General features: G+C 54.2%; 1 protein-coding gene across 13 annotated transcripts in view; it reads left to right on the top strand.

Annotated features, from left to right (window-relative positions):
* Positions 1-25,965, top strand: part of SEMA4D (semaphorin 4D) — a 121,449-nt gene that overhangs the window by 80,131 nt on the left and 15,353 nt on the right. For 12 of the 13 annotated variants that reach the window (XM_021073817.1, XM_021073818.1, XM_021073819.1 and 9 more), the window contains 11 exons: positions 3,291-3,648; positions 5,473-5,618; positions 7,682-7,744; positions 9,611-9,709; positions 14,698-14,791; positions 15,603-15,716; positions 17,031-17,182; positions 18,130-18,305; positions 18,403-18,559; positions 19,568-19,790; positions 21,095-21,210. In XM_021073817.1, the coding sequence (XP_020929476.1) occupies positions 3,543-3,648; positions 5,473-5,618; positions 7,682-7,744; positions 9,611-9,709; positions 14,698-14,791; positions 15,603-15,716; positions 17,031-17,182; positions 18,130-18,305; positions 18,403-18,559; positions 19,568-19,790; positions 21,095-21,210 (1,446 nt within the window). In that variant the 5' untranslated portion in view covers positions 3,291-3,542. Of the gene's footprint in view, positions 1-3,170; positions 3,195-3,290; positions 3,649-5,472; positions 5,619-7,681; positions 7,745-9,610; positions 9,710-14,697; positions 14,792-15,602; positions 15,717-17,030; positions 17,183-18,129; positions 18,306-18,402; positions 18,560-19,567; positions 19,791-21,094; positions 21,211-25,965 lie in introns of those variants that run through there. The other variant, XM_013982631.2, reaches the window with a different exon arrangement.

Raw genomic sequence — 25,965 nt, 5'->3', positions numbered from 1 at the left:
GGTGGTAGACCAAGGTCATGCCTTGGGCTTAATCTGGGTGGGAAACATCTGGTAGGGAAATAATACGTTCTGATTTACATTAAAAAACGTTATTCCGGATGCAACTACTGTTTGGTAAAAGTGTTATAGGGAAGTTGTCTGTGTTTGGAATTGTATCTGACTGCTGGTAACAGAGATTTGACATGACAGTGATTGATTGACAGTTTGTTATCAAGTCTAGAAGTGGGCAGAAGAAAACAAGTGTAAAGTCTCCAGTGTATTATAAGAGTCCCCAGTTCTTATAGATTTCCACTTGGCTGGCCTTAGAATGAGACTCTTATCTTCATGTTCACAAGGTGGCTGCCAAGCTCCAGCCATCACATTTGAGTTCCAGGCAGCAAAAGGAGGAAAGGCTGAAGCCAAGAAATACCGTCACCAGCTGAGTCAGCCTCCTTTAGAGAGCTTTCCTGGAAATACTATTTAGTAACCTGTGTTCACAGTTCTTTGGCCAAAACTGCCACCAGGGAGGCTGGGAGACATGGTTAGCTGACCACACTCTATCTCAGGTAAAATTAGGATTCCGTTAGGGAGAATGAAGGGATGTGAATGCTGAGACAGAAAGCCAGCCACCTCTGTCCCGAGTGACAAAAACAGAAGCAAGATGGAGAGGGTACGAGACTGTGGAGAGGTCAGGATGGGAGGGGAGTGCTTTGATTGGAGACGTAGTGGTGAAACTGGACCTGGGAATGAGCTAGACGGGTGACTGGTGCTCCCCCAAGCCATCAGCATCATCCACGCAGGCAGCTCTCCCCCAGGGCCTCAGCATCCTGTGGCTGCATAGGATTTCTGTGGGAGTATTTAGTAGTCACGGGACACTCCGGGATTATTTACTGAGTGGGTCACGTTGGGAGCATGGCAGAGTTTGAGACCTCACATGGCCTAGGTTTCTAGAGCCGCCTTGTACCTCACTTCCCTACTAAGGGCAGGAGACCAGAGCCCAGGTTAAGGGTGACGTGTGGCCCACACGGTGGGGGCCACAGAGGGAGAGTACTCCGTGAGGCAGCCAGCCCTCTCTTCTTCCCCTCCCGGCCTCCCTGGCTTCCTGGTGAATCCAGTATTGCATTTAGCATGGGTCGCGCCCTTGTCATTGGGCGCCTGGGCTGGCCGTCCCCGTGGGCCCCCAGCGAGGGCCTTGGCCTGCAGCCCAGCTTCTGTCCTGTAAATAGTAGTGTTGGCGCCCAGCCACTCTTATCCATTCCTGCGTCATCTGTGGCTGCTTTCTTGCTACCACACTGGCATCGAGTAGCTGGGACAGAGGCTCTAGGAGTAAAAAGCTGAAAATAAAGCTCATCCAGCCCTTTGTCAAAAAGAGGTGCCAGCCTCCACCCCGGATGGGCTGGTCCCTGGAGGAGGAGTGTGCTGTCAGTGTGCTCCCTGACTTGAGGGATCCCTAGGTGCCTCAGGGTGGAGGGGGAGCCTGGGCAGGCCCACCTTTGGGCTGCAAGCAGGAAGCATGGAGTTAAGGAAACCCCCTGTGCTGCCTTCCTTTGTGAAGGGGAGCCAGGTGGTGGTAGTGCCCCATAAAAAGTAAATAAGGCAGGAGTTTCCTGGTGGCTCAATGGGTTAAAGATCTGGCGTTGTCACTGCTGTGGTGCAGGTTAGATCACTGGCCTAGGAACTTCTGCATGCTGCAGGTGCAGATTAAAAACAAATAAATTTTAAAAAACTAAAATAAAAAATAAAAGACCTTCCCAGAGCACTGTGGAGGGCAGGCTGTGCCCTCTGCTAGGTTTTGGGGCCTACGTGAGGATTCTGGGCTGTGAGAGGTGAGGAAGAAGCCTGGGGAGTTTCCTGGAGGCAGTGACTTGACCAGGTGAACAGGAAGTCAGAACTTCTCCCCAAATGCTCTTGGGAGGTTGGATTTGACCTGGTGTATCAGGGAGCCGCAGGGCAGGTTCCCATGTAGGGAGCCGGGAGTGAGGGAGCTGGCACCTCTTTTTGACAGACCTCCAGAGGGGTTGTGGGCAGGATGCTGACAGTGGTGGTGGGGGCCAGGGAAGGTTCTGCAGAGGCAGGAGCCATGGGTATCAGTTGGACTAATAGACGTGGAGGTGGCTTGGCTGGGGGAGGTAGAAAGAAGAGGAGGAGGTTAGGAGGGCTGACTCCCAGGGCCCCCAGGGGAGGGGAGAGGGGTGGAGGTGGGGGCAGCTGCTCTGCCATTTTGCAGAAGAGGGTACTCAGTGGAGCAGGTTGTGTGCCTTGGACTCTGTGTTGGGCCCCCCCCCCCCGGGGTGTCTGCAAGTGTGGGGGTTCTGCCGTGACTTCATTATATTCCCCAGGTGTGACTGGCAAGTGTTCTTCTGCCTCTGCTTGGACCAGTGTTTCGGTTTAAACCTCTCCCTGAGAAGCAGGGGACAAGTCCATTTCAGAGTCTCACTGGGATCCCAGCAGAGCCTCAGCTCGGGGGCAAACCCCAGTGCTTAATTGCCCCAGCGTACTGACCTGGAGCCGGGCTATCTGCAGCTCACTTCAGGGACCCCTGCAGACAGCGCATGCGGCTGAGCAGGTGGTTGTAAAACCGGGGCAGTGTGGGCTCCAGGAGAGCCCCCCTTTCTCAGTTTAGCACAGGCCTGTTCTTTCCGTATGGTGCTTCTTCTTGGTGACATATCAGAGGCCATGACCACTGTTCCCATGGTGGGCAGACTTTTTACCGTGAGGCTGGAGGAGCAAGGCCATCAGGGTGGCCCTGTGCCCTGCAGGAGGTCACCTACTCCTGCACAACCAGGACACGCACGCTTGTATGTGTGCATGCCTTATGCGTGTACATGTGTGTGCTTGCACATGTGCGTGCGTACACTCCCACATTTCAGCGCCTGTGCAGCCCAGTCTTGAGCTCTGGCTGTCATCCTCAATGAGTATTACAGGAATTGCGAAGCCCAAGTCTCCGAGGGAAACTGAAACCCCGGTTCCATTCTCTTTCTCCCCATCGCTTTACCAGCTGGACACAGCGGCCGCACAGGGAGGAAGCTGGGCAGCCTGGCAGGCGTCTGTGGCCCTGGTCTGGGTCCCTGTGTCTGCCTGCATTCTGGGCCAGCCTGAGGAGCAGGAAGCCCTGAGTCCTGTAGCTCTTTCTGGGCTGTGGTGTCTGTGTGGGGCTGTCTCCCTGGGAGCACCCGCCGCCGCCGCCGCCCACAGAGTCCATGGCTGGGGATGTGGTGAGAGCAGAGCCGTGCGGGATATTGAGCAAATGGAAGGCAGCCGTTATTACCACACCTCCTGACTTGTAACCCTTCCTTTTCATTTTCTTCCAGAATTTCTTCAGAAGGCTGTAACGAAGCACATTGGCTAAGAACCGGGTGGCCTTTGGCATCTGCAGTGCTGGGAGCAGCCTGACCTCACCCAGGTGCTGAGCGATGCTGGGCCTCAGTGGTCACACAGCCCACCAGCTCCAGGCTGTGCTGTGGGTCAAGGCCCCAGGGCTCTGAGCAGCAACCACCACACCCGCTGTGGGCTCCCCTGCCCGCGGGCCTCCATTGCCCAAGCCCCCACTGCGGCCCCAGCCGATGAGGATGCGGTCCCCCGTCTGGAGGCTGCTCACTGCCCTCGCCGTGGTGTTCGGGACAGCGGTGGCGTTTGCACCCATACCTAGGATCACCTGGGAGCACAGAGGTGAGGGCAGAACCGTACCGGGCCCTGGTGGCATCAGAAGGGAACAGCCGGTCCTGCTCCCTGCTCGTACTGTGGGGCACCCTTTGTTCTGCTGGGTCTGTGCCCTTGGCACTGGTGTGTGGGCAGACTGCCTGCACCACTGCTTCTGGGAGGGTGCTCAGATAAGTGAAAACACCCGCAGGGCTTGTTCATGGCCTGCTGACTTGGTTTCTAAATCAGGGGGGACCCTGGACACAAGTTTATCTTCCTTGTGCCCAACGATGTTTGGTGCATGCTGCCCAGGCATAAACCGCAGCAAGGAGTATTTTGAGGACATTATGTAGCTGAGTTTCAGGCCAGTTGTTTTCATTTGCTGTTTATTAGTTGCTCTTTTATTTCCTCCCTGTCACCCGAGTCTTTCAGGTTCAGTGGGTAGAGAGCTTCATTCCCAGTCCTGGGCAAGTTGTACTTGAGGGCTGAGCTGTCTTGTGCAGAATTCCAGGCAGTGCATGTGCTGGGAGAGCCTCTATCCTGTGTGCATCTTCCTCAGCACTGGGAAGTTGGACGAGCATAGATTGTGAACACCTAACTCTTCAGTAAACTCAGAGCCTGGTGCTACATGGAAAGCCAGCTTGAAAATTGATGCGGGGAAGCTCCTGTTGTGGCTCAGTGGGTTAAGAACCTGACGTGGTATCTGTGAGGATGCGGGTTCAATCCCTGGCTTCACTCAGTGGCTTAAGGATTTGGCATTGCTGCAAGCTGCAGCGTAGGTCACAGTGAGGCTCAGATCCAGTGTTGCCGTAGCTGTGGCGTAAGCCAGCAGCTGCAGCTGTGATTCGACCCCTAGCCTGGGAACTTCCATATGCTTCAGGTGCAGCCCTAAAGAGACAAAAAAAAAAAAAAAAAAATTGATGCTGGGATGGTCAAAAACAAGACATAGCTCCTTAGGAAATAGTGTGAGTACATTTATATTGCTCCTAAAGAGATAATCTTTGAATTTCTTATGTTCCTAAATAGTCCCTGATATAGTTATTTAATAAGTGAAGAAAAATGTCATTGGTTTCTCTGGTTTGGAAATGTGTGGTGGTTATCCCTGAGAAATGTTTGGGTTAAGGGATATGATCACTGAAACAGACTTTTTTTTAAAGGCTTTGAGGTAAATAATTTTTTTCTGAATAAGAAAACCCTAAATAAGTTATTTTTTTTAGCCTGTGGATGCCTAAACAGCCAGAGACCAGAGTTTGATGGGAGACAGAGGGAACCCCTGTGGTCAGCACTTAAGGTGTCTGGCCTGTAGTCTCCTGGGAGGTCACGCGGTCACCCTGCAAAGAGGTTGTGCTGCTGGAAGGTTGTCCTTCTGGGAGGTCACACCGCCGGGGGTCATGTTCCTAGAAGGTCACATTCCTGGGAGGTCACATCCCCTGAGAGGCCACGCTGTGGGCTTGGGAACTCGGCTGCTGGAGGGAGCAGGAAGGGACATCAGGGCCAGCACTGCTAGAGCATGCGGGCTCTGGGGCTCACACTGGGCGGTGGCCTCAGCGGGTCTGCTCTACCCCAGGGGGCCCGAGTTCTGGCCTCGGCCAGCGGCCTGGCCACCGTGGCAGCAGACCCGTGCCCAGCCCTAGGGAGACAGCAGTGCACACCCTGGTGCTCCGAATATGTCCAGGCCCGGGAATAGCTAATGCAGGGGAGTTCCCTGACTCAGGTGGCTGCTGTGGTGCAGGTTCAGTCCTTGACCCAGGAACTTAAACGTGCTGCGGACGCAGCCAAAAAAAAAAAACCCACCTAATACGTTCTCCTGCTCTCTGCCACCCCCCACCCCCAACCCCACCACTCCCTCCCCAGAGGTTCAGCTGGTGCAGTTTCACGAGCCGGGCATCTCCAACTACTCAGCCTTGCTGCTGAGTGAGGACAAGGACACCTTGTACGTGGGCGCCCGGGAAGCTGTGTTTGCCTTGAATGCGCATAACATCTCCAGGAAGCAGCACGAGGTATGGTGATAGGGGTTCCCTGCCGCGTCCAAGACACAGACCTCTCCAGTGTTCCCTCCTCAGATCCGCACCCGGGGCTCCTCCCGGGCTGTCAGACCCTTTCTCGACTGAGCAGCCTGCTCACCCCAGTGGCCGGCCCCAAGATGTCCTACACAGCTAGCCAGCAGCCTCCCCAGCCACCAGGGCCTCACGGTTCCTTTCTGTCCTGTGTCCATGAAGCCCCATCGCAAGACGTCCCTGGCAGCCTGCCCCCTCCCCGGGCCTGCAGCACCCACAGGGATCACCGTTATTTTATCTTGGATTTTCTTTCTTTTTTCTTTTTGTGACCACCCTGGTGGCATATGGAGGTTCCCAGGTTAAGGGTCACGTTTTAGCTGCAGCTACCAGCCTACGCCACAGCCACAGCAGCGCAGAATCTGAGCCGAGTCTGTGACCTACTCCACAGTTCACGGCAACACCAGATCCTCAACCCACTGAGTGAAGCCAGGGGTTGAACCGGCAACTTCATGGACACTAGTTGGGTTCTTAACCCACTGAGCCACAATGGTATCTCTGAAAAGAAAGTGTTTTAGTTTTTATTTTAGTGATGTTTATTTTTTTCCGTTATAGCTGGTTTAAGAAAGTGTTTTAAAAATGCAGGGCACTTAGAGCAGAGGGATCCTGCCCGCTCAGCCCCTACTCCCTCTGTCATGAAACCCCCCTCCTCTGAGCCTCCATCTTCTTCCCAACTCCTCGGGCTGTGGCTGCCTCTCAGTCTCGTCTTGGGAGCATAGCAGTCCCCTGTACACGGGCACAGGTGCACGGTCTGAACCCACGTTGCTCTGTGATGACATCACTGCGGCCCCTCAGAGTGACTGAGAGGCTTCAGGCCCCATAGACACCAAAGAGAAAAAACAGGGAAAGGACCACAGCCAGGCTTCAGCGACACCCCCCGAGTGTGATCACAGGCCCGTCAAGAGGTCACGTTCCTGGATGCTTATGCCGTGCGTGTACATAATGACAAAACTGTGCATTTTCATTTCTTTTTTTTTCTTTTCTTTTTGATCTTTTTAGGGCTGCATCCGCAGCATATGGAGATTCCCAGGCTAGGCGCCTAATTGGAGCTGTTGCTGCCGGCCTACACCACAGCTCACAGCAACGCCGGATCCTTAACCCACTGAGCGAAGCCAGGAATTGAACCTGCATCTTCATAGATGCTAGTCAGATTCGTTTCTGCTGAGCCACAACGGGAACTCCTGCATTTTCATTTCTGAAAGAAGAGGCTCTTTGAAATGGGACTTGGTTCAGCTTCCGTGTGTCTGGATTAGGGCTGCCATGTCCCCGAGGATGAGTTGCTGGGGATTCACTTCACTGCCGAGGAGGAGCCCATGGGGTTCCTGACTTCTGAGTGCTCGACCCCGGCTTTAATTCCCTGGGGGGAACTATACGTTGGCATTAATCCTGGAACATCATGCAGGCAGATGGGGGCCTCTTGGGGGTGGTGAGGTGGGGCTGTGCCTCTCTGTCCTCTGGAGGGCGAGGGCCTGAGGCGCCCGCCAGCCTGGCTCCTGTGTACTCCCCCACCCCCCGTGTGAAAGGAGCACAGATCCTAGCGGCACGTCCCCTGTCACGTTCACCTGCTGCTGTCACATAAAATTTAAAGTATCACAATCCTGCCGTTCCGCTGATAGTTGAGACTTTTTATTGGACCCGAGAATCACTCTTGAAGGGATGAAAATCCCACTTTGACGTTTGAAGATGCCTGTGGACAGCTTTTTGTTGAATAATTGAATCCTCCCACCTTCGGTCGTTTAGTCTTTGCAGTTGTTTTCCAGTGAGCAGGGGTCCCCTGGCCACAGGATGAGGATCCCAGAACTTGGACGCAGCCCCCGTTGCTCATGGGCTCCCGCCCGCAGTCGTCTCCCCCGAGCTTGCGTTGCGTTGCAGTCTGAGATGTTCCTGTCCGAGGAAATACCTGTGCCCTGAACACCACCATCTGCTTTGTACCCTGTCCCTTTTTTACACCAGTATCTCCTTTGAAAGGGGGAACATGCCCTGACACGGACTCTCATTTTCCCTCACAGGTGTATTGGAAGGTCTCAGAAGATAAAAAAGCAAAATGTGCGGAAAAAGGGAAGTCAAAACAGGTAATTTCTTTTGCAAGCTCCAGAGACCACCCAGGCACATCTTCCTTGTTCCACTCTCCTGAATGCCCTGACATCTGCAGTGCAGCCCAGGCATGTCACTCAACCCTCAGGATTCCGGCGGGCTCGCTTACGTCATCGAGATCATCTTGCTCCTTATTCCTCTGCTTCCACGTGGTGGGCTGGGGGCTCCCAATGCAAGTGCCAAACAGGCTTTTGAAAATTAAAGTTTCTCTGAAAGTTCCCATTGTGGCTCAGAGCTAATGAACCCTGCTAGTATCCGTGAGGATGCAGGTTCAATCCCTGCCTGGCCTCGCAGGTTGCAGATGCAGCTCGGATCTGATCTTGCTGTGGCTGTGCTGTAGGCTGGTAGCTACAGCTCTGATTCAGCCCCTAGCCTGGGAACTTCCAAATGCCTCAGGTGCAGCCCTAACACAAGAAAAAAAAGAAAAAGGTTTTCTGCATTAATCAAATGGCTTAAAACTTTGACTACAGAAAATGATGTCTAGTGCCTGCTGGCTAAAGGTGTAAAATGCAGGGCTTCTTGCCTTCCCTAAACCCCAGTGGCCAGGAGAGGTTGCTGTAGATTTCTGGATTTTTGGCACCATCAATCCCTTGAGAATCTGCTCCTTGTCTGGAAGATACTGGGCACCCCAGCGTGATGTTCAGTGTCCACTTCCCTCCAGAGCTCTGGGTTCCTCCCATCACCCCCAAGAGCCTGACCCTAACAGATGCTGGGCTGCTCTCGGAATCTCCACGTATAAGAGCCCTGTCTTCCTTGGTAGATGGTAAGACAGCTGCGTTATTGTACATTTCAGTAGCTCTTGGCTAATCTCAAAACAAAATTTGGGGGACGGGGGGGAAGAGCAATTTTTGATTAAACTTTTTTAGCAAAATGTTGACCGTTTTCCCCACAGTCACTAAGGTCAAAGTTACTTTAGGAAACGAGGGAGAATGCAGGCATTGTGATGTAATAACGGGTGTCATAGGGAGTTGTCTCGGAGCTAAATTAGAACAAGCCCTTTGGCTGGCCCGGCGCGGAGGCCATAGGCGGACAAGAGTCCTTCCCAGTTTAAACACAATCATGGCAAAAAAAAAAAAAAAAAAAGAAAAAGAAAAAAAAGCAAAAACCCTTCCTATGTGGAAATACTGTCAGATGTCGGCACATATAATCCAAGCACATTTCAGCCTTAAATGGTGAGCGGGTTCTCCAGCGGTGTCTGGTTTTCCTGCGGGGCCTTTCTGATGTAGAGCCAGGCTCAGAGCCCTCTCATTAGTCCAGCCTCCCCCCTGAGCTGGGCGGGCCAGACACACCCCACTCCTGAGAAGCAGTGTTGCACACACTGGGGTGCAGAGGGTGGGGTCCCCTCGGGAAAAGGAAGGCGGAGGGTATTCTGGACAGCACACCCGCCGTGGGTCTGCCAGCAGAATGAATGGTTTGTGTGTGGCGTGAGAGTCAGCGTGGTTTTTTCCATATGGTGGGTGTCCAGTAAGCTTTGAGGTCAGCTTTCATTGCCTTCTGGCCAGTACATCTTCGTTGAGTATAAATTAGTGACTGAAGTGAAATCCATTTGGCACCTGACGACAGCCTGGGGATCCTGCAGAGACAAAAGCCCTCAGGCCAGCTGCAGATTGAGGTTTGTCCGGGGTTGGAACTGGATCTCAGTGAACCTGCACGAACCGGGCAGGGCAGGGCTGGCGTTGAAGGAAGACGACATCTGAGGCAGGCGGGCTGGTCGTCCTTGAGCTGTGAGGAGCTGTCGTGGGGTGTGTGCTCAGCTGATTCCTGCTCTGAATTAAGCAGGTAAAGCATTTGGGATGGTGGAGCCTGCCTGATGGGTGACGCCGTGCCTTTTCCTTCCTTTGCAGACAGAATGCCTTAACTACATCCGCGTGCTGCAGCCGCTCAGTGCCAGTGCCCTTTATGTGTGCGGTACCAACGCCTTCCAGCCAACCTGTGACCACCTGGTAAGGCCACAGCATGTCCCCTGGTCACTGATGAAAGCAGAGTGGGGCTCAAGGCCAGTGCTGAGGGGTCGCCACTCTGCAGACCGGGAGGATTTTCTCCTACTGGTTGTGTGTGTGTGTTGTGGGGGGTGGGGGGCAGATCTGGGCTCCTCAGGAGGCCTCTGCCCACTCTCTGGCCTCCTCTAAGCCTGTCCTGTCTGTAAACCACCATGACTGAGGGCCTGGCTGGGGCGGGACTCATGGGCCCAGTGGCCGACCTTTGGGAAGTCTCTTGTTGACCAAGAGAAGCAACCATGAGCCATAATCTTTTTTTTTTTTGCCTTTTCTAGGGCCGCTCCCGCAGCATATGGAGGTTCCCAGGCTAGGGGTCGAATTGGAGCTGCAACTGCCAGCCTACGCCAGAGCCACAGCAATGACAGATCCGAGCCATGTCTGCAACCTACACCACAGCTCACGGCAACACCAGATCCTTAACCCACTGAGCGAGGCCAGGGACCGAACCCGCAACCTCATGGTTCCTAGTCGGATTGGTTAACCACTGCGCCACGACGGGAACTCCCATGAGCCATAATCTTGTCTATTTCTCCCTGTTACATTTTGCATTTTGTGAGGGAGCCCTGGCCATGACAGGGGTCCTGTCACGTGGAGAAGTCAGGACTTCTATTCCTGGATCCCTTGATCTTGGTTCATGTACATTATGGGCTCAATGTTTGTGTCTCCCCCAAATCCATGTGTTGAAGCCCCCAGTCCCTATCTCCAGTGGTATTTGAAGATGCAGCTCATGAGGCGGTAATTAAGGTTAAACAAGGTCATATGGGTGGGGTCCTGATCCGAGAGGATGGTGGCTCTGTAAGAAGAGGACAAGCCATCAGAGATCTGTCTCTCTCACCACATGAGGACACAGCAAGAAGGCGGCTGGCTGTCTGCAAGCCAGGAAAGGTTCCTCACTGGGCACCCACTGTGCCCACACACTGGTCACAGGCTTCCAGCCCCTAGAACCACAAGGCATGAATGTGTGTGGTTGCAGCCACTGCTGCCCTACCCCTGTTGGTCTTCATGGCAGCTGGGCCCACTAGGACAGCGTATCTGCCGCTCTAGTCAAGGGGTGCCACCATCAAATGTCAGCTGTTGTGGTACAAGTTGCCCACTGATCTGCAGTTCTGGATTTTGCCCCTCCAAGGAGCGACAACATGATGCCAGTGTGCCTAGTGTGGTTTTTTTCTTTCCTTTCTTTCTTTTTTTTTTTTGGTCATTTTAGGGCCACACCTGTGACATATGGAGGTTCCCAGATTAGGGGTTGAATAGGAGCTGCAGCCGCCAGCCTACGCCACAGCCACAGCAACACAGGATCCGAGCCTCATCTGCGACCTACACCACAGCTCATGGCAACACCAGCTCGGCTCCTTCACCCACTGAGCGAGGCCAGGGCTCGAACCCGAGTCCTCACGGATACCGTTTGGGCACCTTACCCCATTGAGCCACGATGGGAACTCCTGCTGAGCGGTTTTAGAAGCAGAACCCATCTCTCCCTCAGCTGCATCATATGCTTGACCCTCCACGAGCCCCGTCGGTTGCCTTCTGCTGTCTTGGGGTCCTTTGGAGGGGGGCCCCCACTCATACACAGCCCTCCTGCCACTCCCCCGCTGGCTGTTAACAGGAAGGAGAGAGCAGATTGGACGACAGCGTCTCTCCAGGAGATGTTCTTCTCAGATCTTCTGCTGAGCCATTTATAGTGAACACAGAGAGGGAGAAGGAGTGTTTTTAATGCATCTCATTGAGGATTGACGATGAAGCACATTCCCTAGTGTTTGTCCCTGATTTAGAGAGTGCTTGGCAAGGGTGAAACATGCTGGAATAGAAAGCTTACTTTGCTGGAACCATAAATTCATTGGAATTAAAAAATGTTGTCCAGGCTTGAGTCAGAGATAAACAATAGGACAAAGTCTAGGCAAAGTCAGGCCCTGCCTAGAAAACCTTGAATCCACATGCAGACCCCTGGGGTGGGGCCCCCACACAGTGTGGGGCTCTGGGGCTCTCAGTGTCTGCAGACTCTGGCAACTAAGGCTGTAATTGAGGTGGCCATGCTGCTAGGTGTTGAGACCCTCAGTCCTTAGAGACATGTTTAGTTTCTTTTTCTTTTGTCTCATTAATCATATTAGAAACATTTTGGGAGTTCCCATTGTGGCTCCGCAGGTTAAGAACCCGACATAGTGTCCGTGAGGATGCGAGTTCAATCCCTGGCCTGGCTCAGGAGGTTAAGGTTCTGGCATTGCCGCGAGCTGTAGTGTTCATCAAAGATGTGGCTCAGATCCCATGTGGCTGTGGCTGTGGTGTAGGCCTGCAGCTGTGCTCTGATTCGACCCCTAGCCTGGAAACTTCCATATGCTGTGGGTGTGGCCCTAAAAATTAAATTAAATTAAAAAAAATTTTTTTGTCTTTTTAGGGCCACACCCACGGCATATGGAGGTTCCCAGGCTAGCGGTCTAATTAGAGCCGTTGCCAACAGCCCACGCCACAGCCACAGCAACACCAGATCCAAGCCAAGTCTGCAACCTACGCCACAGCTCACGGCAACGCCAGATCCTTAACCCACTGAGTGAGGCCAGGGATCGAACCTGAAACCTCATGGTTCCTGGTCAGATTCGTTTCCGCTGCGCCATGATGGGAACTCTGGAAAATGTTTCTTTTTTAAAAAAATTTAATTTGGAGTTCCCGTCGTGGCACAGTGGAAACAAACCAGTGGGTTAAGGATCTGGCATTGCTGTGAGCTGTGGTGTAGGTCGCAGACAGACATGGCTTGGATCCTGCATTGCTGTGCTTGTGGTATAGGCCGGCAACAGCTACAGCTCCAATTGGACCCCTGGGAACCTCCATATGCTGGGGTTGCAGCCCTAAAAGGCACCCCCCCCCCAAAAAAAAGGAATATTCTGCACATGAAAGGATTTTCTAACTGAACTCTTAATCAGAAGCTTAAGGTATAGCATTTAAACTTAAATTTCATAGACATGTTCAATGGTTGAGGCAAGGGAATTGTGTATTTTATTTCAATCTAGACCAATGTTTTTTTCCAACATGCTCAGTAAAAATTTTCAAGCCGATGACAAGTTAATCACGCACATATATCCTAACCACCTAGATTGCATAGTTGGGAGCATCTCTGTGTGTGCGCAGGTGTGGGCATGCTGAACTATGACCCCTGAATGTCGTCACACGACCAAGAATAGGGACATTCTCCTACACAACGCCAGGTTTCTCATTACTTCTAAGATGTACAATTCCTGGACATCGTCTGACACCTCTTCCCCATTCAGATTTCCCCATGGTCCCCCCAAAAGTATCCTCCTGAAATGTGCTCATTGTCACCACAGTTCACACCTCCTCACCTCAGAGGTGAGCATCTCAGTATCGTCTCCATCAGCCTGTTAGAAATGTAACTGCAGCTTTTCCTGTGCGCCTGAGTCCTTTCTGCTCTGTGACTAGGATGCATTTTCCTCACAGACAGTGAGGCTACCCACCCACCCGTCACAGTCAGGGTGCACGACTTCTTAAGCTGCTCCTGGCAGTTGGGTGAAAAAGGTACCCCACTTTCATTGCCATGTGCCTGCTGGGCTGCCAGCAGCTCACACACCCTTTCTTGTCTGTACTGCTGGACAGGTTTCTTCTCTAACTTGCTGTGCTTTGACCATTTACCCCTGGGTTGCTTGCCTTTTTTTTTTTTTTTTTTTTTTTTTTTTTCTTTTTCATGGCCACACCTGCAGCATATGGAGGTTCTCAGGCTAGGGGCTGAGTTGGAGCTACTACAGCTGCCAGCCTTCACCACAGCCACAGCAATGCAACGCAGGATCTGAGCCATATCTGTGACCTACACCATAGCTCATGGCAACACCTGGTCCCCGGCCCACTGAGCGAAGCCAGGGATTGAACCCACATCCTCAAGAATACTGGTCAGATTCATTTCCGCTTCACCACAAGGAAACTGCCCCCCCACCCCCGCCCGCCCAGGTTGCTTTCTTACTCATGTACAAGCTTCTCGTATATTCAGGGATGGATACACTTCACCTGTCATTTTGCAGGCATTTCCTCCACTGTGCACTCCTGTTGGTCTCCGTCTCCTCCTTCCTGTGGACAAAAGCTTTCCAGTCCTTTCTGTACGGGACCTGCCATTTTCTTCCTTGCTTGGTTTGGGGCTCTCTTGTCAGGTGTAGAGATTGTCCCAAGACTGAAATCGTTGCCTGTACTTTCTGTTAGTGCAGCATGATTCTGTTTTTAGAATTCAAATCATCGGAGTTCCCGTCATGGCTCAGCGGTTAATGAATCTGACTAGCATCCACGAGGACGCAGGTTCAATCCCTGGACTTGCTCAGTGGTTTAAGGATCCGGCATTGCCATTAGCTGTGATGTAGGTTGCAGACTCATCTCAGATCCTGTGTGGCTGTGGCTGTGGCATAGGCAGGGAGCTACAGCTCCAATTCGACCCCTACCCCGGGAACCTCCATATGCCGTGGTTGTGGCCCTAAAAAATAATAATAATAGATAATAAAATTCAAATTCTCAGTGGATCTGGAGTATATTTCGGGGGGTGGAATGAGGTAGAGTTTCTCTTCCTTTTATCCACCGTTATCTTTATTGATAGCCTGCTCCCCCACTGCCGGGAAGGCTGTGTGTATTGATGTTAAAGTTCTGCACATGGCCTTCTGATCTGGACCGAGGCCCATCCACGTTCAGTTTGCCTTGGTGGTTTTATGACCCTGGAGCCATCAGCATGGCCATCTTCGTCTTACAAGTGAGTGAACTGAGGCCCTCAGATCTGGAGGTGCTCTCGAGGGTGTCAGAGGGTGCCAAGGCACTGGCGTCTAGACCTGGGACAGGGTGGTTGGCCATGCCCACCATGAAGAGCGAGGCTGTAAGTTAAATGGTCCAACAGACATCCGTTATGACCACAGGAATCCCAACACTGTGTGATGCTCTTTCTGTTCATTCAATTGCAGAACTTAACATCCTTTGCGTTTCTGGGGAAAAATGAGGATGGGAAAGGAAGGTGTCCCTTCGACCCAGCACAGAGCTACACGTCTGTCATGGTTGGTGAGTCCTGCTGAGTCTTTCCCTGGCTTAGCTCTGCTGGACCCAGGCGGCCCCGTTCCTCATCCTCTGCAGTGCCCTCCCTCTGCTTCGTGCCCATATTCACGGTCCTCACAGGAGGTACAGGTGCCTCTCCGTGGATCTTCTGATACAAGCTTTGGAATTCATTGTTCAGTAGTATAACCAGCTACCTCATGGTACTCAAGTTAGATTTGTGGGAAGAGATTATTTTACAGCTGTCATGTGTGCAAATCGTTGGGTTACTGGGTCACACTGAGTTAATGGTCCTGTTGGAGGAGAGTTTGTGTCTGTCTGAGCTGCGCCTGCCTTGGAATGGTCTGCCCGAGGCAAGCAAACCAGGAGCCCTATTTCTGCCCACTGTTGTATTGTTTATTTTTACTGGATGCAAGAATTACTTGTTTGTGTTACTTATTGCCCCTAATGCTCATAAAATCCAGTTTAAAGTGGAGCACAAAATTACCCATGCTGAGTTCCCGCTGTGGCACAGTGGGTTAAGGATCCAGCGATGCCACGGGGATGGTGTCAGTGGCAGCTGTGGGTTGCAGCTGCGGCTCAGATTCAATCCCTGGCCTGGGAACTTCCATCTGCTGTGGGTTCAGCCACACACACACACACACACACACAAAATCACCCTTGTTAAAGAAATGAAACAGAAGACTCAGGGAACAGAAACATGCGCCCAGAAGCAGGGCGCGATGGCCCCTCCCCATTTCCTGGGAGGATATGTGGTCTGAGTGTCTGTCCCCAGCGTGGTGTTGATTCTCTTCTCTGCTTTCCTCCTGGGCTGCTGAAGATGGAGAGCTTTATTCTGGGACATCATATAACTTTTTGGGAAGCGAACCCATCATCTCCCGAAATTCTTCCCACAGTCCTCTGAGAACGGAGTACGCGATACCTTGGCTTAACGGTAAGAAGCAGATGCCCGTGGCATCCCAGGAGGTATTTCCGCTCAGGGTCAATTCCTTGCAGAGCCGCCCCCCACTCTTGTTCTCCAGCCTCACAGGAGGGCATCAGGGCTCATCCTCATGTGTCCTGGAGCTTATGTCAGCCCTGGGCAATGGGGATGCTTCTGGAACTGCTCGGGGCTCCACAGCCAGCCTTCCGGGACTTCTTTGTTTTCTTCTCTGCTAAGAGAGCGCTGTATTAAGCCTGGTGCCAAAACTCTCTCCACCAGGTGCCAGATAGAAATGCAAAGACGGAGTGTTGAGCAGAGGAGAAAAAAATAGCTTTATTGCTCTGCCAGGCAAAGGAGGTTCACCGCAGGCTAATGCCCTAAAGACTGTGCCCTCCCTTGGGAGAGAATAGGAGGCGGTTTTATAGTTTTAGGGGTGGAAAGTAGGGCCATGGATAAGGATGCAAGCTTTCATGCTTCTTCACAGTTGGCGTTTAGTGGCCCTCGGACAGGTTCCAGTGGTCCTCCTCCTTTCTGGAGTGAAGAATGCTTCCTATTTGATGGGGGGTTTTAGTCTGCAGTCGAGCCCAAAGGTTTTCTTGTGCATATTCCTTGAGGAAGAACCTGGACCCTGCCCCAAGGCTGCACTGTTGTCCCTTGACTGCTCCTCCCTGGTCCCTGCATCCCCTCCCTTCCCTGATTAGCAGCTCTTTGAACCCGCCCTTGGTTGGGGAGTCTGCCTGGGGCCTATTTCCTACCGATGAGAAATGGGGGAGGAAAGGCTTTTGTGCCCTGGAGCCCGGTTTCCAGCTGGCCTTTACCCTCCTTGACAATGGATCTGGGAGCGGCAAACTTGGGCTCATTCAGTCAGCATGTGACATTGTATCGTCACCTCTGGACATCATGTGTGCACATTGGACTCTGTGCAGATGGCTCACAGCTGCTTGCAGGGGACTTTTCTTTCAGGTGCCTGCCAGGACCCCAGGGCACTTGGATCTGGTGGTTGGGAGTTTGTTCCCTTTAGACGCCTGCCGATTAAACCAGCAAGTGCATATCTTCCAGTGGGTCTTCCGGGAGGTGGGGGATCCAGCGCCTGAGGGCCAGGCGTGAGGCCCCGCCGTCCGTTCCTGGGCTGGATGGGGAGGGGTCTGCTCCAGGGCCACTGTCTCGGGCATCTCTTTAGACTGAGAAGGCCTGGATGGGTGCTGTCTTCATTCCCGGGCCCTGCAGTTTGTTTGGGGTGTGGCACAGGCACCCTCCCACGTCCTTTCTGGGGGTGCCGAGGTCCCTGGGCATGCCCGGGGATAACCAAAGTGCCTTTTCCTGCAGAGCCCAGCTTCGTGTTTGCTGACGTGATGCGCGAGAGCCCTGGAGGCGGGGGCGGTGGCGATGACAGGGTGTACTTCTTCTTCACGGAGGTGTCTGTGGAGTACGAGTTTGTCTTCAAGCTGCTGATCCCCCGCGTAGCGAGGGTGTGCAAGGTGAGCGCGTCCCCCCCTTTCCTCCTCGGGTCCAGCCCTTGGTGGTGGCACGTCACCCAGGCTCGTTTTCTCGGACACGTCCGTTTCCTGCCACGTAGGTGGCAGCGCGGACACCGTGGGGACCGTGTGTGACAATGGTGCCTTCCTGTCCTCGGGGCTCTGCCCTTAGCACACCTCCCTCAGACCCTCCCCCAGTTGATAGAAAGTTAGTTTTTCGGTACCGTATTAACCAAATTTTATCGGAACGGGATTTTACCATCCCCGTGTAAAGAGGGGGTGGGTGCATTTTCATCGGGTCCAGAATTAATGAGGATGCTTCGTTTTCATCTTCTGCATCCAGTTATCAGAGTTTCAGTGTTTCTCTCCAGACCAAGTCATGTCAGGGGTGTTTGGCGATTGTCTCCAGGTGGTCGGTTCACTGCAGAGTGTGTGGGAGGAGCTAGCAGGTCAGAGCACCTGCTGGGGGCTAGATGGAAGGGAAGGTCTGATGTCCCAGGGGCAGCATCTCTGAGGGAGACCACGTTCCGCACCCCTGCCAGGCACATTGGCCCGAGACAGACTGGGGAGCCCTGCATCCACCGGCCCCCAGCTCTGAGGGTCACCCACGGACGGGTCGAGTGTCTGAAGAGGCACACGAGCCAAAGGACCAAAGCAGTAAACATGTGCGAGCACGGTGGGGCAGGGCGTCTGTTGGGGGACAGGGGGTTGGCAGAATCCAGCAGCTGTTCTAGCTGCAGCTGAACGACTGCCCCTTGAGAGGGTTCTCCTGGCTTGGTTTTGAACTTGCATGTGTGATCCAGGCTGGCGTGGAAGGAGTGCCGAGGTCACCGGCGGCCTGCAGCCCGCTTTCGTTTTTAGCCTTGGCTTCTGCTCTGGGCTCCTGTCACTTACCCCTGCTCACGGGGTGTGCCTGCCCTCCTCCCGCCACGCACATCTGTGGGTTTCAGGGGGACCAGGGCGGCCTGCGGACGTTACAGAAGAAGTGGACCTCCTTCCTGAAGGCCAGGCTGATCTGCTCCCGGCCGGACAGCAACCTCGTCTTCAACGTGCTGCGGGATGTCTTCGTCCTCAGGTCTCCGGACCTAAAGGAGCCCGTGTTTTACGGGGTCTTCACCCCACAGCTGTGAGTGCCTCAGGCGGGCAGGAGGCGGGATGTTTTCCCTGCAGCACCCCCCCCCCCACTGCCCTAGCAAGGCGCTCACGTCACCCCTCCTTCCCAGGAACAATGTGGGGCTGTCGGCTGTGTGCGCCTACAACCTGTCCACGGCCGAGGCAGTCTTCTCCCGAGGGAAGTACATGCAGAGTGCCACAGTGGAGCAGTCCCACACCAAGTGGGTGCGCTACAACGGGGCTGTCCCCACGCCACGGCCCGGGGCGGTAAGTGGGCCCGGGCTCTGTGGGGGCCTGGACATGCTGGCCACGCCGTGCCCCCCTGCCATACCGGGGCTGGGCTGTTGCTGGAGGATCAGGCGTCCACCCAGCACCGGGCAGTACCATGGGCATGCTATCCCTTTGCCGTGTTCTTGTCGCTGGGTTGTGTAACAGCTGTTGCTGCATATTGTCCAAACACTGGCTGGCACACAGTGTTGTGTGGGATTGACATTGCATAATAAAATGAGGTTTGTTTCATTTTCTGTTTCTTGCAGAAAAACACATGATTTCTTGACAAAGAGCTGAGCGGTCATCTCCATTCATTGATATGAGGAATTTTATTTTCCTCCTAAAAGGAGTGAATTTTATGAGGAAATCCATGCAGGTTTTTAGGGCAGTGCAGCTGAATATCTGTTTACGATGTGACTGATAAGCTGGCCATGTGCTCAGACAGTTGGTGGAGCTCAGAGCTCACCCCAGGATGGCCCCCTCTTGGCACCTCTGCTCACTCGGGTCACTTCCTTTCATGCATATCATTAGGCAAAAGGTATCCACTTGAGGTCGCGAATTTTGCTTACGCACATCAGGAGCTGAGACAGAGAAAAGAATCCTCCGTGCTCTTGACCTGTTTGCTATTTGCTATTAGAATTGGGCTGCTTTTAGCAATTTTTCCAGACTTCTCTTCTCCTGGGAAGGCTACCAAATGATAGACGTGTACGTTTCAATGTCAAAAGCTTGATAGCTTTTTAAAATTCACAAATAGATGAAAATGACTTCACTGACTGCACATCATGAGACACAGTTGTGTCGGGTGGATAAAAAGATAACTGCATTTCCTACCTGCTTTGTCCCTGTGTCTTCAGGTTCTGGGGAAAGGTCACCCCAGGTTTTCCATTTTTTTCAAGAAACCCGCTGTGTAGTCCCAAGTCGTGCCCCTCGGGGAACTGCAGCCCCGGCGCGGAACACGTGCTGCGAGCCCGTGCGCCGCAAGGTAACAGGGTCTACTCCCCGCAGTGCATCACCCGAGAGGCGCGGGCGGCCAACTTCTCCAGTTCTCTGAACCTTCCGGACAAGACTCTGCAGTTTGTCAAAGACCACCCTCTGATGGACGACTCCGTGACCCCGATAGACGGCAGGCCCCGGCTGATCAAAAGCGACGTGAACTACACGCAGATCGTAGTGGACAGGACCTGGGCCCTGGATGGGACTGTCCATGACGTCATGTTTGTCAGCACAGGTGGGTCCCAGGTCCCAGGGAAGAACCTGGTTAAGTCCAGCTCACCTCCGACCCATGGAGCCCACACCTCCTGAAAATGCCGGGTTTGTTAGATCCTAGAAGTATTTCTGAGAAGTTGCCATGCCTGGGTGGCTTCTGAGCCCTGTGACTGTCAGATCACTAGGACACTGGTTAAAAATGCAAGCCCTGGAGTTCCCTTTGTGGCTCTGTGGTTAACAAACCCAACTAGGATTCATGAGGGTGCAGGTTTGATCCCTGGCCTTGCTCAGTGGGTTAAGGATCCTGCGTTGCCGTGAGCTGTGGTGTAGGTCGCAGACACGGCTCAGATCCCACGTTGCTGTGACTGGTGCAGGCCAGCGGCTGTAGCTCCAATTCAACCCCTAGTCTGGGAACCTCCATATGCCATGGGTATGGCCCTGAAAAGAAAAAAAGAAAAAAAAAAAAGCAAGTCCTGTCCCTGATCTGGAAATTCAGGTCCCATAGGACTAGGCTAGTGCAAAAGGAGGTCAGGTGGTGCCCCTTGACCCCTTTTGGGGTCAGCCAGCAGGTGGGCACGTCCCATCTCCCTGCATGAGCCGCTGGCTTCCAGACCTGTCCTGACCTGCCCTGGGATGCACACTTTTCCCGGCAGCCTATGGACTCCAACATAAGTGTTTGTGGAGTGGGGACAGTGTCCAGGCGCAGCAGCAGCTGGCGGGCTCTGTGGTCAGCCCTGGGTGCTGTCCAGCTATCAGCCTTCCGTGCCCAGGGCTCTTGGCACCAGGATGGCTCCCCCAGAGACCCGTGGAGCCCATGGCACATTAGTTTGCATGGCACAGTGTCGGCTGCACTGATGAAGGGCATTCAAGTCCATAAAGGGCTATTTATTTTTCAGGAAAAAATGGGGATACCCCATGCCAGGTGGGTTTCCAATAGTTTATTTTGCCAATAGCTTTCCCTATTCTGTGCCTAATGCAAAATATCACTATTTTGGAGTTCCTGTCATGGCTCATTGGTTAATGAATCTGTATCCTTGAGGAAGTGGGTTCGATCCCTGGCCTCTCTCAGTAGGTTAAGGATCCAGCGTTGCTGTGAGCTGTGGTGTAGATCGCAGGTGTGGCTCAGATTGGGCGTTGCTGTGGCTGTGGTGTTGGCCAGCAGCTACAACTCTGATTTGACCCTTAGCCTGGGAACCTCCATATACCGTGGGTGCGGCCCTGAAAAGAAAAAAAGGAAAATCGCTCTTTCTGAGTCTTCTTGGAGGGGAGGGAGTGGTGAACGTCATTCTCTGCTCTGGGGACTGACCCGTAGCTGCGACCTTGCAGACCGGGGCGCCCTGCACAAAGCCATCAGCCTCGATAACAGCGTTCACATCATCGAGGAGACACAGCTCTTCCAGGACTTCGAGCCGGTGCAGACCCTGTTGCTGTCCTCCAAGGAGGTAAAGGGACCAGGCGGCTGGCTGGGGGGCCCCACGTCTCGGTGACCATGGCCTGGGCTGGGCCAGGCAGGCCCTGTCATCCATCTGGCCCTGATGAGCTGACCTCAGGCCCTTATGGGAAGTCCTGCCGTGAGCTGTAGGGCTTGGGGTGGAGGGAAAGCAAACTGTGTCCTCGAGGTGGACAGAACCTCACTGAGGTTGTCGTTGGGACCCACGTACCATGCTGTTGGGGGGTGGGGGGGTCACTGGGCCGTGAAGACACTGCGTGTGCTCAGAGCTTGGTGAGATTGGGCCTGGTTCAGCGGGCGTGCCACCCCCGCAGCTTCCTCCTCAGCACAGAAATCCACCCTCTGCTGCTGCGCCGTGTCTGTAAAGGTCCCCTTCGACGAGGCGCTCTCTCTTCACCCGGGGTGGGCACGCTTTTTCCTCAAGGGCCAACAGCGAATATTCGAGGCCCTGAGGGCCGTGTCTGTAGCCCAGGAGCAGCTGTGGATGGTCCAGAAGCGAGTAAGCCTTGTATGTTCCAGCAAAGCCTTATTTATAGGCAGCGACCTTTGAGGTTCATGGAGTCTTCATATGTCACAATGTATTCTTTTGACTTTTTTTCAACCATTGAAAAAGGTGAAACCTGTTATTAGTTGCTGGGTTGTATAGAAATAGCCAGCAGGCTGGATTCGCCTTATGGTCTGCAGGCTGTCCCCTGTTGTACGTCCACAGTGGCCTTGGAGAACATGCCACCCGGTTATAGCCAGGCTGGGGCAGTGCAGAGCAGCGTGTAGTCCCGACATCAGGTGGCCTGGTCCGCATGCCAGCTCCACAGGGACTCCCCATGCTGTGATGGCCCCTGGGCTGATGGGCCCTCATCAGCATCAGGAATCGGATGTCGGAGTTCCCGTTGTGGCGCAGTGGTTAACGAATCCGACTAGGAACCATGAGGTTGCGGGTTTGATCCCTGCCCTTGCTCAGTAGGTTACCGATCCGTCGTTGCCATGAGCTGTGGTGTAGGTTGCAGACGCGGCTCGGATCCCGCGTTGCTGTGGCTCTGGCGTAGGCCGGTGGCTACAGCTCCAATTAGACCCCTAGCCTGGGAACCTCCACACGCCACGGGAGCGGCCCAAGAAATGGCAAAAAGACAAAAAGACAAAAAAAAAAAATCAGATATCTGGCCATGCGTCATGTTCCCGGGTGCTGTAGGCTCACCCACGGCTCTGCCTCTCCCACCTGCTTGCCATTTATAAAGCCTTTGCTCGGGGCCCCAGGCTATGCTGACCTTGCTTTATGTGACGTCGCCCTCTTGCTGAGAATTCCCGGTCTGACCCATGACACTCCCAGTCCTTCCTCTCGTCATGCTGGGAAGAGTCTGTCCTTGTGATCCACCAGAGCATCCTCCCTACCCTGGCTCCTGGTGGGGGTCACCTCCAGGCTTGTCGTGGGGCCCCAGCTCATTGCTCCCATAGCCCAGTGGGCAGCAGGCAGGAGTGGCAGCCAGGCGAGAAAGAACAGTCAACGTGTGGGTCAGGCGCATATTTGCAAACATCGCACGTGGTCCTTCATCCTCTCCCCTTCACCGAGAGCCTGAGCAGTTGGATCTGGTTTCCAGGCTCCTCCGGCAGGGTCCCCTCCCTGCTGAACAAGGAGGTGTGTGTTTCCTCCTCCAGCTCTGAAAGGGAAGGAAGACCTAGCGGAGACAGCCTGATGGAGTTAGGCTGCCAGACTTGGCCTCTGTGCCTCTCGGGTGGGTGCTTTTGATGCCCCTTCCCACGCCCACCCGTGTTGCTGTTAAAACAAACCAACCGAGGAGCCCTTTCCACCTGTGCCACCTCGCTCAGGTGCTTCAGCCAGGTGGGTGCCAGCACTGTTGAGGCCTCCGCATGGTCAAATACTCATCAGAACCAAGGCCGGGCCCTCAGTGTGACGTGTGCTGAGAACAGGGCTCTGCTCTGTGATGTTGCACCCATGTCTTCCAGGGCACGTGGGCACTGATCGCATAGGAGGGGTGGAGGAAGGAGCAGAGGGAGGCAGGGTCGCCTGTGGGAGGTCTTAAGCTCAGTCCTGTGCTCACCTGCCTGTGGTCAGGACTTGGTCACGTGGCCAGGGCTGGGGGTCAGGGGTGGCCATGCAGGGGTCCCGGTGTCCCATGGAGTGCATTGCCTATCCCCACCGGGGGCTCACTTGCCTGGAACCGGTGGGAGTGCGTCATGCACCCATGGGGTCCCCTGCCTCCTCCTGGGCTGGTGGGCTCAGGGGACTCTGGAAGGCTGGCCACACTGCTGTGGCAGCAGGAAGTGCCCATTTGGGGTAAAAAGACACCCCTCCCCCCACTCCCCACCACCAGGCTTTTCTGGGTGTCTCATGCCTGGCCCTCATTGCAGAAAGTTGGTGAGCAGCTGGCAGAGGGCTGGGGGAGCACAGGAGGGGCCAGCACATAGCCCCCACCCCACTTCCTACAGCCAGGAAGGGCTGCTGTCCCTTGCCTCCTCTCCCCTGATGACAAGTGTACTTGCCTTTTATTGCAGTGGATAGACATCCCATAAACTACCATTTTGGTTTTGAAGGTGTACTTGAGCAGCATTAAGTACATTCACATTTTGCAGCCGTTATCCCCATCCATCCCTAGAACTTTTTCATCTTACAGAACTGAAAACCCATAACCAGTAAACACTAACTCCCCATTCCTCCCCTCTCTCAGTCCCTGGCTCCCACCTTTCCACTCTCCATCTCGGGCTGTCTGACTAAGAACCTCGTCTAAGTGGAGTCCTGCAACATTGGTCCTTTTGGAATGGCTGTTTCACTCCGTGTCATGTCTTAAAGCTTCATCCGTGTTGTAGCAATTGATGGGGTTTCCTTCCTTTTCAGGGCTGAGTAGTATTCCACTGTGTGCATACACCAGGTCTGGTTTATCCCCCCACTGTTGGACATGGGGTTGCCTCTACCTGGGCTGTTGTGATCATGTCGTACAAACAGGCTGCTCTCCAGGCTCCTGTGCGTACATGGCAGGTGTGCTCTGGGCCCGTGGAACAGGCTGAGTTTGGATTTGCCAGGATGCTCTTTGGTAGTGAAGGCAGCCTGCATGGCGGAGGAGAGGGAACAGTTTCTTTGGTGGGAGCCTCTCCAGCTCTGGCCACATCCACCCACAATCGCCTGCCTTTGTGTGTAGAGACATGCCCTCGTGAGCCCAGTGCTGCAGCCGAGGGCACAGTCATCTGGAGGTTGGAGACCCTTGAGGCGCTGGCGGGAGGGTCCCAGGCACGTGTGCTCAGAAGATGTCATAGGTGCTGGATGATACCTGCTGGCTTGTTTTCTCTCACAGAAGAGCCGGGGTCATAGTGCAGGGGTCCCCACACGTGCCTGTCTAACCCAAGGGGGTCCGCTGACACAGTGCCCACACTGCATCCAGACGCATTTTCCCCTCAGTCCCACGACCTGCTTTTTGACTCAGGACCCCACCTGGCCTTGGCGCCTCTTCTCTTCAGTCCCCTCTGGTCTGGACAGTTCCTATCTGCCCTCCTCTTGGTGACCTTGACATTTCAGGACAGAACTGGTCGGGGTTTTGCAGATTGCCATCGCTTTAGGCATCTCTGGTGTTTTCCTGGTTTAAATTGGCGCTGAGCACTTTGGGGAGATGACCACTGTCTTAGGGACGTGGACTCAATGTAACTTCTCAGTCGCTCGGTTTCTCTGTCCACGCTGTCCCCACACCCTGTGGTCAGTGGGCCCAGCCCACCCTTGGCTTGGGAAGCCAAGCCCCAGCTCGTGGAGGGAGGAGTTGGAAGAGGTTGGGGCCACGTTCAGCCCCCACAGTGGCTCACACTTATTTGTGGGTGACCTTGAGGCTACACAGACACCCTCTCACCCACCAACTTGTGCCTCCACCCACAGGCCTTGCCTGCAGCAGTCACCGCCCTGGGAACTCAGCTGCTTTTCTCTTCCCTTCCTGTCCATGAGATGCTGTCGGCTCTGCCTCACAGGGGCTCAGCCCTGCCCTGTCTGGGGCAAGAGCTGGAGGCAGAGCAAGCTGTGGGGCAGGGAGGGTGCAGGCTGCCTGCATGGGGTGAGGTGTCAAGTGGGGCCCCCCAGGCAGCCCAGGCCATCTGCGCCACTCTGCATGAATGTCCGAGCCCTCGCCAGGTCCTCGCGTGGGGCCCTGCTGGCCCTTTGAAGTTGTCCACTTGACCTGTCACCCAAGGAAAGTTTTCCTCACCTCTGAGCCGCACGATCCCCATTGTGACCTGGGATGTCATCCTGATTCCTTCTAAGGAATCAGGGCATCGTGGCCTCTGCCCTTGGGTTTGGCTCTGCTGGTGTGGACAGGCCAGCGCTGGCCTGGCTCTCTCTGCCACCTGTCGTCACAGCTTGAATCCATTGCAGAGGGAACGGCTCTCTCTCTCACAGGTGGGTCTGTGACCCCTGGGCCTTCAAGGCATCCCGGGCCAGGATATCAGGGGTAACACACCAGGGACTTGGCACTCCAGCCAGACTCTGGAGTTAATTCAGAACCTGTCTTCAGAGGACAGGGGCTGTGTCTTATCCGAATCTTTGAGGAATCTTTTGACATTAACCAAAAGGCCTTTTTGGAACATCAGAGTAAGTAAGACAGGCTTGCCTGTCCTGAGCCTGCCGCTAGGTTTCAGGTGGACTCTTTGGGGGAGCCCTCGTTCTAGCTGAGCTCAGTAGGAAAATGAGCCTGCCCTGATGGCCTGTGCACCCAGCTCCCTGCGGTACTATGTGCCCTGGCAGCCTTGGCCTGAGGGTGAA

Source organism: Sus scrofa, chromosome 14 (assembly GCF_000003025.6).
Source record: "Sus scrofa isolate TJ Tabasco breed Duroc chromosome 14, Sscrofa11.1, whole genome shotgun sequence".
NCBI lineage: Eukaryota > Metazoa > Chordata > Mammalia > Artiodactyla > Suidae > Sus > Sus scrofa.
This window is presented reverse-complemented; position numbering and strand designations above follow the sequence as displayed.